The following is an 11,666-nucleotide window of genomic DNA, read 5'->3' on the forward strand; positions in this document are numbered from 1 at the left end:
AAGCAAGCAGTTAGACTAAAAGCAAACAGACATCCTCAGAAAAACTCACAAAAGCTTCAGTAATTATTCAAAATGAAAAACAGCACACTGACTATAGCTTAAGCCAAGAGAAGAAAGCAATTTACACTTATGCCTGAAATACGTCAAGGATTACTCCTTGAAAGAGCAATATTCCAAAGGGGATGCAGAGGAGCAAAGGAGAGGAAAAATGAAATGAAACCAAAACCAGAAAGCCACCTTTCTAGCACATTTACATGTCTTCCTTCAAAAGCCTGTATATATTGACCATAGCCTACACTTCCAAGAAAATCAGTTTCAGAATACTTACTTCGCCTAAACGAGGATGTGTGAAATTATGCCACTCTGAGTAGGAGTATCTACAAGTATCCATCATAGTCTGTCCTCCTCCTTCTTTAACTGATCCCAGAGTCTGATGTCCACCTCCCTTGACTGATTCCAAGGTATGCCCTCTTCCTTTTACCATTTCAAATGTTTGCTGCTCTCCTGTTTTTACTCCATACCCTCCTTGATCACATGTATTTTGTAGAGGAATTATATTGTGATCCTAAACAAACAAAACAAAACAAAAAAAGCAGTAGTGAGGACATCTTTTTTTCTCCTCATTTCTTTTTCCTTTTTAATTCAAAAAGAAGAAACAGCAATCAGAAGCTTTCACAATTGAATTTTGAGAAGTCTCTTTCTTGGCACTGTGATATTTTGAACAAAGGGCTATCCTTAATGTCTAAAGATCAATAAATCTTAGGAAAGGATACTACGACAAGAGAGAAGAGAGGATATCTGCATTTTAATATGGTATGATACGGTATGATATGATATCAAAGAATGGAAGTTTTATCCCAGTGAAATTTGTACAATCCATATTTGAGTTTATAATGGCATTACATTATTCTTCATAGGCAACAAGAAATTTGACTCGTGCCACCATAACGATTTCTTGGTTTTCAACACAAAATATTATTTTTAAATTCATCTCCTCTTCTTGGGGAAGACAATGTCAGGGGGTGGAGGATGACAGAAAAGAGGTACTCTAAAGAGCTAAGTTATTCTGGATGAATGCAGTCCTGGACTGAACTATGTTCATGGTAGACTGAAAGAAGCTTAGATGCAAAAAGCAAGAAAAATTTCATGAACACAGACCTGTTCATGAAGTCAACTGCATTTGAGGTCATTTTTCAGGGGAAGGGTAGAAATTGCACCTGCAATTTACACAGCTATCTGCTAAATATAGAAATCCTTCTCCAAGGAAAAAGAATATTTTTCCATTTACACATTTTCAACACAGGCAAAATAATAATTTTCAGTCTAATGTCAATGTTAAAAATGACTGCAAGGTTATTAAAATGTTCACCTGAAGCTGCCAACCAAATCCTTAAAATCTGGAAGAATTACAAGTAGCCAGCCTAACGACCACAAAGTATGTTTAAATGTATATGGTACTACCACCTCTGCCTAAAGTAAGAATTTTCAAATTCTTATTAAATAGCAACGTACATCTAATGATCCCTTCATTGTTAGCCTACCTCCTTTATCAAAACACTTACTTGCAGGTGGTCCTGTTCTCAAATTGCAATGCTATGGACATCTCAATTGCAAGTTTCTATGTTGAAACAGACAACTTACCATCACTTCTTCTCCTGGAGCTTCTGTGTTTGAAATGATTAAATTGTGATTGGCACAATCATCAGTCACCTGCCTGTGCATTACCCCAGCGCCACAGCAGCCACAAATTGTGATCAGGATTACTATGGAAAAGGAAATAATACAATAAATTTTACCTCACAATGGTACCTACTTATGTTAGCTAACGAATTTTAAGGGCCTAAGAATCAAGAATGGTTTAAAAAGAAATTCATTTCCAAAAATGCCCATACTTAAAGCTTTATATATTCACTTTTTTTTTTCCAAACAGTATAGGGAGTAATCACTGCATTGTTGAATTATTTCATTCTTCTAAAACACACCTGTTTTTTCCAAAAGAAATGCAAGCATCCTTTATGAAAGCACTGTGACTTACTCAGTTTCACAGTACTGAAAAATTTAGTCCAAACCCAGGTGAAAAATTGTGTCTTATGCCTACAATTAGGTTGCACAGGAGATATTTTTCTTGTCTGAATATGCAAATGTCAAATTACATCACAAGACACTAATAGGCAAGCTAAATGTCCTAATACCAGAAACTTCTGCTTCACAGGAAGGATCAGCAGAATCCTGGAGGACTTCCAGGATTATGCTATAGAACAATCTTATTTAATCCCTTGTATTCATCGTATTCCTCTTAATAATACTACTTGTTGTCAGAAACTCACCCAGAAATGACTTTGAATAACAGAATCATGATTAACTAATACCTTTCCTAAACAACTGACTAAACCTTTCATTCAGGGAACCATTTCGTTTTCTGCACTTTTCAAATTGTTAGCTTTAAAATAAAGAAGCCCATGACGAAGAGTTCTGCCTAACTGCCCACTGAGAAATTTGATCTCTGAACATATAAACTTCTGTGAAAATTGGCCAAGAGCCACTTTCAAGCTAATTTAGCTTCTCTAGCGTCAGCTGTCAGAGAGATCTGCATCAATGATTCTAACAGGTTGCCTCCTGATGCTGACAGATGGGAAGAAGACATCCATGACAGCACTGAGCAGAGGATGCACAGGGTAAAACCTATCCACAGTAAAATAAAGGATCTATTTGTAAGTGATGCAGTCAAAAGACAGTGAAAAAGAGGTAGGTGACATTTCAAACAGCTCCCCTACTGCAGGTTCCCACATCTGAAAATTCATCTTCAGGATATACCCCAAATTTGGGTATCTGCCCCATTGAGATAAAACACTGATCTAGCTAGACTTTAAAACATGTCCAGGTCCCAGTGTTCTAGCTACTTAAGTAAGAACACCTAGCTGAGATTCAACTGGAGCAAGGCAGTTTTACTATAACCAGAAAAAATGGATAAGAAAGAAGGAAAAAAAAACCAAAAACCAAATTCTGAAATAATAGCTACTGCATGTCCTCTGTAGTTTTTAAAGATGTTATTAGTCAGAATATCATGATTGATTGTGGTAAAAAACCACAAATTTCCTTTTGCTTTTCTATATCACCATCATTGTCTCACTGGTTAACAGCAATATTGCTCTTAGAATCTGTTATGTTTTGCGCAGCTCCAGTAGCACAACATATATTCAAGATTTTGGTCTGTTATGAACTGTTCACCCTGTCCTTTAATGCTTCTGCACCTCAGATGGGGCAACCCCGGATGTGTGTGTAAACTGGGGAAAGAGATGCTGGAGAACAGAGCTGCAGAAAGGGACCTGGGGGTCCTGGTCCATGGCAAGTTGAACAGGAGCCAGCAGTGCCCTGGCAGCCGGGAGGGACAACCCTGTCCTGGGGTGCATCAGGCACAGCAGCCCCAGCCAGGAAAGGGAGGGGATCGTCCTGCTCTGCTCTGGGCTGGGGTGGCCTCACCTGCGTGCAGTTTTGGATGCTACAATATAAGGAAGAATTTAAGCTATTAAAGAGTGTCCAAAGGAGGGCCATGAAGATGGTGAAGAGCCTTGAGAGAAAGCTGTATGAGGAGCTGCTTTTCAGCGTGGAGGAAACAGAGGGGAGACCTCATTGCAGGCACAGTTTCCTCAAGGGAAGCTGAGGGGCAGACACTGATCTCTTCACTCTCGTCACCAGCGACAGGACTCAAGGAAATGGCATTAAGCTTAGTCTGGGGAGGTTTAAGTTGAATATCAGGAAAAGATTTTTCACACAGCCTCCCTCCAGAGCCTGTTCCAGTGGTTGGGCACTGGAACAGGCTCTGGAGGGAAGTGGTCAGAGCACCAAGCCTGGCAGAATTCAGGAAGTGTCTGGACAATATTCTCAGGCACATGGTGTGATTATTGGTGCCATGTGTAAGGCCAGGATTTGGATGCAATGATCCTGACGGGTCCCTTTCAACTCAGTATATTCAATGGTTCCATGATTATATGGGGGTCTTGTAAAATCCCTTGTGAAATCCAGTGTCTCAGATATCCCATGTTTTAACCCACAGCACAAGAGAAATCACAAAATACTCTGGTAAATTGATTTCGGAATTCCTAGAAACAGAAATGTTTCTAGAACTCACAAACTATTTTGAAGTCTTTTGGTTCAAGTGCTAAATGCAGGTGGTTTTGGCCTCACTTACACGAACATACAGAACCTCTCACACAAAATATACTTAAACAAATAAACAGAAATCCACACACAGTAACTACAGCACAAGATGAGAGAAGGAAACCTGTGATACTGATATGAACAGAGCAGGTACATTAAGTCAGTGATGACAGCTATACAACAGCCAAAATAAAAAATGAATCGAGTTTAAATCCGGTTCTCTCAGCTAATTTTATAATTAAGTGACTTGTACTTTGTGTTTTAAAAAAATGTACTTACGCAGCAATAATAATGATCCTAAGATCATTGCAAGGATGGCCCAGAGACCAAGGGTAACATTTCCACCAGCAAGCTGACGAGTTCTGCCATCGCATTCACTTGGAGTAACACAGTCACAGAGATTAACTCTTACTATGTTCTCTCCTATCTTTCCTCCATTATCAATCACACTTACAGGAATTTCATAAATTCCATAAGGAATATCACTCTTTGGTGAAAGATACCAAGAATTATCTGTAAAAAAAAGACAAAACGAGATCTATGATCAACGATGCTTGAAACTCAGTTGTCACAAATGTGCCCATAATCACAATTTTCCCTTCTGTTACAGCTATACTGCTACCAGATCCACAGTAATTAGCTTCAAGTTAGATTAAATGCGTTAATACAAAACTAGATCTTGAATGGATTTATACATTCAGCACCTTTGAAATGTTAAAACTGACAAAGTATACCTTATACAACCCTCTGAAAATATATGATTTGAAATTCTGAAGTTGATTTAGTTCATTATAGGAAATGACAGTACTTGGGCTTACTAGTATAGATCATCAACTAAACTGACATTTATTAAAAAGGCTTTTGGTAGCGTGATTGGAATAGTTAATTATAAACTTAATTTATACCTCTTCTACTCTTTAGTTATATTGCTGTATTCAGGGAGAATGACTATTTCCAGTGGGAAAAAACCCATTTAATCTCCTGTCCTGTTTAGAGGCAATGATTAATGACCATATTCTTTGAGAGCCAAAATAAATAATTTGTAAAAAAATGTACAAGACTGACACTGATGTACATAATGGTTGTTTTATGATGAGCTATATGAAACAATGGGTATCATCCAAAATGCAGCTTTCAATTTGCCTGATATAAAACTTGAAACTCTTAGATGTCTCTGCTTTCAAATTTTTCTGTCTTTTGCCTTTCTTAGAGAGATGGAATGCTACAGAATCATATCCTTTGCAACCAATTCATGTCACCATAGTAAAAACGTAAGTGCTGCTCTTGTTGCCATCGTCTGGCAACCACCAGGAAACGACCATCAGCTATAACTTTTTATATCAACAAATTTCAGGAAACAGTGCTTCCTTAGCTAATAAATTGTTTATCTACTGCCCAGGTCAGCTTTACAAAAAGTGTGCTGAGTAACAGCAGTAGTAACATAAAAACTTCCAGAACTTTTGGTCAGCTTATAATAATTGTAGGTAAAGTTTCAGTTTCCCAGTCCTCCATCATAATAACTGACTAAGAAAAGTTCTATTTCTCTTTGGAATACTAGCCATTTCATTCTTAAATTCCTTATGAATTATGAATCTATACTTCATTTTCCAGGTGTTAGTGCATTACATCAGATTTTGTTCTTTCTCCTGATCTTCTTATGTCATGATTTCAGACAGCAGCTGATTTCTGACCCAAGGATGTTTGGGACAGATTCTTCTTCTTCTGTATGGTTTAAGAGACAGATCTTTCTCCTTGCCTTTGGGATGCCAACAGTAACTAGAGGGACCACTAGAGATCATCAGCAAGCCCCGAAGTATCTCCACTGACTACACCAATTCCAAGCAGAGATTCATCCACTCTATTGTTGCAGAACACACAAGTGAGAGGCAGCAAAGCCTCCTCTGGCAGCCTACAGCTGAGTGAGGAGGAGGAGGAAGTTTTCACATACCATCGTGTGGAGTTAGCTTCCACATGGAAGCCAGTCTGCGGTCGTTAATGCGATACTCGAAGGGTGCGCTGTACGGAGCCTCGTCGCCATCCTGGGCCGTGAGGCAAATCGGTTTTCTGTCTCTGCACATGATATAGTCTGTTTGAGTGATCCGGGGGAAATTCTTGTTGCCAGGCACGATGCAAACCTGAATTGTTCCAGTGCCTGTTTTACCATCTATGAGATAAAAATAACTGGGTTTAGCGCTTACTTCGAACATTGACACATTAGTTTCTGGTCCAAACTTTCACAGTTAAATATCATCAACTGTAATATTCATGTTTAGAAGTAAGGTGTGAAGCAACTGCTGATTTAGCCAGAGAGAGAGGGGGAGTTCTCACAGCTCTTTCTTGGCTGCTTCTCATTGCTTGGCTGGTTGCAGATGCATCAGCAGCTCCCACATCTCCATATTCTGCATGTGCAGAATGTATTTTGCTGAGTGTGTGTGTCTGTGTGGGAACACATACTACTCTAACAGGTACGAAGGGTAAGAGGAGGAAGAACTCATAAACTAGGAGTAAAGGACACTATGACAAGCAGAGAAAAAAGCAGAAAGTGAAGATTTCCAGCCTTCTAACTTCCGGAAGGAGAAAATTACCTACACTTTCCCTACCTTCACCTCTCCTGGGAACAAAAACACTACGGGAACAGAGCACTTCTTTCTGTCCTCTACCCTTTAAGTCACCATGCATTCATCAGCAGCACATACCATGTCACCAAAGTCAACACTCAAGAAATAAATGAACTCTTCCTTCCTATTACAGTTTTTCCAATACACAAATGGTCAATGCTTGTCGTATGCATTCCAGTGAAATTACATCAAGTCTACTTTTTAATCGTTTTTCTAGAAATAGTTGATTGCAGATGCCTATATCATGCTTACCATATAGACAATAGAAGTTCTAAACAATTTAAATTTGTATTATTTACATTTGACTTTAAAATGCAAAACTTTGACAGAGTTAGAATTGTTTGCTGCAAGTTCAATGACTTCTTTTCAAAAAGTCCTCCCTACTTTCTCTGTTGTCTAGCTCACAACTGCCAAGAGCTATCACTTTAAAAAGAATAGTCAAGAAATAGAAGAAATATACTCCAGAGAATAATATCTCAATTTAAAATTACTAATGGCTTTTAAACTGAGCAGATAACTTCTCAAAACGTTGAGATCATGCCTGATTTATAAAGGCTCTCCCTACTAAATAATATTCCCTAAGCATTTGACAGAGCTATCACAAAGACAAGACAATGGACCAGGTGTGCCACTGGTCTGAACCACTACAGTTGTACCCACACTACATTTGCACATACACATCTGATACACACCACAGAGACTCCAACAACATTTAGTACTCACTTCTGTCTATTGCAAGGACTGTGACATTGCATTGACCTCGTCTCATTTCTCCTATGTCTCGGTCCAAGACCCTAACAGTTCTGATTTCACCTGATTTGTCATCTATGTTGACCCAATTACACTGGCCAGGCGGTATCCGGTATCTGTGAAGAATAATTTGTCTTGTTAAAGATCCCAAACATATGTATACACACACATATCTAGATCCATGCATTCATATACACTGACAGGTGTGCAGGTGCACACACATACATACAGCCTCAACAACTATTTCCCCCTTCCCGTATCCCACCCATGCTGTATTTAAAAAAAACCTAGTAAATAAAGTAGTTTCATACCTTATGCCCTCACTGTTTCCAGTTTCTGGGTCTTCTGCCACATATCTCCCAATAGCCGTCCCGATATCTTCGCATTCTTTAACGTCTAAGCGCAACAGACAGGGTTTAAACACCGGTCCCTCGTCCATATCCAGGACGTGCACAGTAACAGAGCAGGTGCTCTGGGAAAGTTGCTGGGAATGAGGAGCCAGGAGGTAGGGTGCCTCATTGTTGACTCCAATCACCAGGATCCTTTGCTTGGCAGTTTCATAGTCCAGTCCCTGTAACAAAGATGAAGCGGTGTTTTTTCCCTTCAAACCAATACAAAACCTAACATTCTTTTCATGCAATTATTACAGCTGAAACTGTACCACATTTACAAAAGAATCCAACTGTCCTCAAATAAGCCATTGAGACAGAGTAGAAGGACATGATTTTTTTTCTTTTTAAACGTAAAATTTTAAGTTAGTCAAAGAAAAAGGCCTAGAAAATACCCAAGCAAGCAATACCACTGCAAAATTTTGGATAAATGTTCTGAAAATTAGTTACTAAAAGAACAGAAAGCAATTAAATGTAGTGGGGGATTTTCTGCTTCCGATTTAGTTAGCCGTTATTTTAGCTTACATGTATTTCATTTTCACCAATGGTCAATCACACTTCTCTCTAGAAGCTACAAATCAACCTGAGAATTTATGGAGTTGACAGTAAGTAGTAACCATTTATTCTTTAGACACATTCTCCAAAGTCATTTTATGCTTTTAATATAGCTAATATTATCCTAAAGTCATAATATTCTCTAGTCTACTACAGCATTACAATAAATATAAGAAATTTCGACTATGTTCATATACCAGGGACAGAGCTTTAGAAAAAGTTCCAATCATTACTAGGAACAAAAAAACCATAATAAATAATATTAATTAAAAAAATTACTAGCATCTCTACCTCTAGAATTTACATGTTCAAGTTTTAATACTAATCTCTTCTGCTCCTTAGAAGTTACTTCTTATGGCAGTTATAAAAGATAATGAAAAAGAGGCAAAGGGATCTGCTGAAGGACAGATGCAATGGGCCTTTTACCTCACATCTGTAAAACACTGATAACAAATAATTAAACTGACACAAATTCTTTTATGCATATGGACTTCCTCACATGCCAGAAAAGCAAACCTGAAGTCAGTACATTGCAAAATAAAACCTGGAGGGCTTTATGCTGAACGAGGAAGTCTACTTAACTCCCAGAGAGAACAAGACTGAAGAAGGTGCTCAATCTTTCCCTGCTTTGCCACTCTCTCATTTCTGTCAAAAACCATGAATCATTCCTCAGTTACATCCCTAGGTCTAAACAACTCCAACTGTAGAACCAGGCCAAAGCACCAAGCTCTTTTGAAATGAAAAACCAAATTCTTTGGATTCTGAACCCACAAAATTGAGGAACAATCTGGAAGGTGAGCTTTGTGCGTTATGTTTTAAAACCAAAACTTGAAAATCCATAAATTTTGTCCTAGCCCTTCAATTTTTACTTACCTTAACAACACACAGTATTCCTTCATTTGTGTTTTTGTCTGTTGTAATTTCAAAGGCCTGATCATCATTTCCTCTTATAATTTCATATACTGCTCCTGAGCCAGGTGAACCAGGTTCATCAAGATCAACCACAGAGACTCTCAGTACTTCCACATTCACTCTGTTTTCTTCCACTCGTGTTTCATACTTGGAGTACCCAAAAAAAATTAATTTAAATCAGAGAATAGTGTTCCACAAGGCAGGACTGAAGAACATCATATTTCAATAAGACTACTTCAACCTAAGGAGTCGATTTACCAGGTTGATGTAATTATTTATTTTGTTTTGATGCATTAGCATATTTTTCCCATTCCTCCCCCTGAGTCAAACAATAAACCTTTCCTGACAGCACAATTGAAATCTCAGCTTCTTCATACACATAAACTATCACTGACACAATTAATTCTGGAATTCTCCTTACAGAAAAAGTAAATTAGCACAGTTTCCCTCAGTTAAATCAGCTATAGATTGTAATTTGCATTCAACATGATCAAGCTGAGAACTAGAAAAGGCATTGGGGTAAATTTTTAAAAATATATAAATAAACCAACAATAAAAATCTGCAAATATAATTTTGCAGATAAACTGCAAATAAAAATTTGCAAAAATACAAAAAGGATTAAATACATCTCTACTTTGATGGCAAAAGATTAAAGGGTTTTTTGTATTTTTGTGTTATTCTGTACAAGCTGAAGAAGAGCAGTTAAGAGTAATCTCAATTAGTATTATTGACGATATTCTACACTAGTGAACAGAAGGGGTAAATTACATGCATTCCTTATGAATAATAAATTATTTTTTCATATATTTCATATTACAAAATCTCCTGTGGTATTTGAGATGCATACACAGTTGTTGAGACATACTCTTAGCCCTGAATCATACTCACGGCTAGAATAGGCAAAGACATTTCTATTGGCATTAACTGTCTCAGGGCATTAGACTTCATATTTGAGGGACTGTCCATCAGGAAATTAGAAAGGGGATGAAAATACCTTTTTTTTACCTTTATACAGACATTTTACTTATGCAGACTTACTTGTAACTGTTTAAAGGTTGGTGCATTGTCATTCGTATCCTCGATTTTGACGACAACTGTTCCTGTAGTGCACAAACCAAAAGGCTGACCTGCCATATCTCTCACTTCAACTAACAAAGTGTAACTCGGTACAAGCTAAAAAGAAGAAGAAAAGCATACAGAAGTTTGTCATACTCACTTTTTTAACTGCATAATAACACATAGTTACACAGGAGTAGAACTAAATATTTCATTTGTGTTCCGTAACTCTGCTCTAAATTCAGTGCTTTCCAACAAAATGAGACAATTGGCTTTGGGGCTTTTTGCCCTATAGCTCAAAAGGAAAAGGAGAAAAATAATTTTCAGTGGCTAAGCAGTACTGAGCTCAGTCAGCATCTGTTAGTAACATGCATGCTATATCCTGTATCAAATAAAGCTCCTCACAATGTCAGTGTTATTTTCCAGAACCTGAAGTTTTGGAAGATACAGATGACACACTTTCATCTGCTATTTCTCTCCCCTTTGGAGCAACAGAGTATTCCCTCAGGTGAAATGTTTCAATGCATGTCTCTTATTTCACTGAGGATGAAGAAAACTGTGCTGCAACCAGCCTCTGTCTGGGCAATACAGGTTAAGGCAATGCCTGTCATTTGGCAGGGTCTGGCACTGAAGGAGTCAGCATCCTTATCACTTCCAAGGGGCTCCCCAACAGGAAGCAGCCCACTTAAATCCCTAACTTAAACCAGAAGAGCAGAAAGCTTTTTTTTTTAATGTAAACAACCAAGGAAAGGGGGACCAGGGGAAAAAAAGGTGAGGGCAGAGGGGAGGGAACACACAGTACAGATGGATTAGGCACAAAAAGAGAAAGTTTGTAAATCAAGATAATAACTCTAGATCTGAGTGCCTGGAAGTAGCACTGGGTTTCTCTGGTGCAGGAATGAAATCTCCTGTTCTTCTTCGTAAGTTTAACTTTAAAAGATAGGCAGTGGACTAGTTTTTCAATCCCTCCTTCCTTCAAGTTGTCACTGTGACAGCTTCCTTAGTAGTCACAGTGATGCTCACAATCACTGCAATTTTCTCCTGCTAAAAAAGCTAAGCACTGTAACTGCTAGCGCAAAGTTTTGTCACATGATGTTTTATGTGTATTTTCAGCCACGAAACAACACAAGTATGCCATAACTCCTTTCATCTACAGAAAAGTTGTGCCTGTTGCAATGTCCCCTAGAATGACTGTCTTACGCGAGAATTATTATTTTGAATTACACC

General features: G+C 38.1%; 1 protein-coding gene across 1 annotated transcript in view; it reads right to left on the reverse strand.

Moving 5' to 3' along the window:
* LOC102040762 (desmocollin-1) overlaps positions 1 to 11,666 on the reverse strand; it is a 24,631-nt gene that overhangs the window by 3,447 nt on the left and 9,518 nt on the right. The window contains exons 9-16 of the mRNA XM_031066609.1: positions 10,422 to 10,556; positions 9,344 to 9,529; positions 7,838 to 8,097; positions 7,500 to 7,642; positions 6,107 to 6,322; positions 4,438 to 4,671; positions 1,642 to 1,763; positions 329 to 565 (exon numbers count right to left, since the gene is read on the reverse strand). Of these exons, the coding sequence (XP_030922469.1) occupies positions 329 to 565; positions 1,642 to 1,763; positions 4,438 to 4,671; positions 6,107 to 6,322; positions 7,500 to 7,642; positions 7,838 to 8,097; positions 9,344 to 9,529; positions 10,422 to 10,556 (1,533 nt within the window). The remainder of the gene's footprint in view (positions 1 to 328; positions 566 to 1,641; positions 1,764 to 4,437; positions 4,672 to 6,106; positions 6,323 to 7,499; positions 7,643 to 7,837; positions 8,098 to 9,343; positions 9,530 to 10,421; positions 10,557 to 11,666) is intronic.

This window comes from Geospiza fortis, unplaced genomic scaffold (genome assembly GCF_000277835.1).
Source record: "Geospiza fortis unplaced genomic scaffold, GeoFor_1.0 scaffold53, whole genome shotgun sequence".
NCBI classification, from domain to species: domain Eukaryota; kingdom Metazoa; phylum Chordata; class Aves; order Passeriformes; family Thraupidae; genus Geospiza; species Geospiza fortis.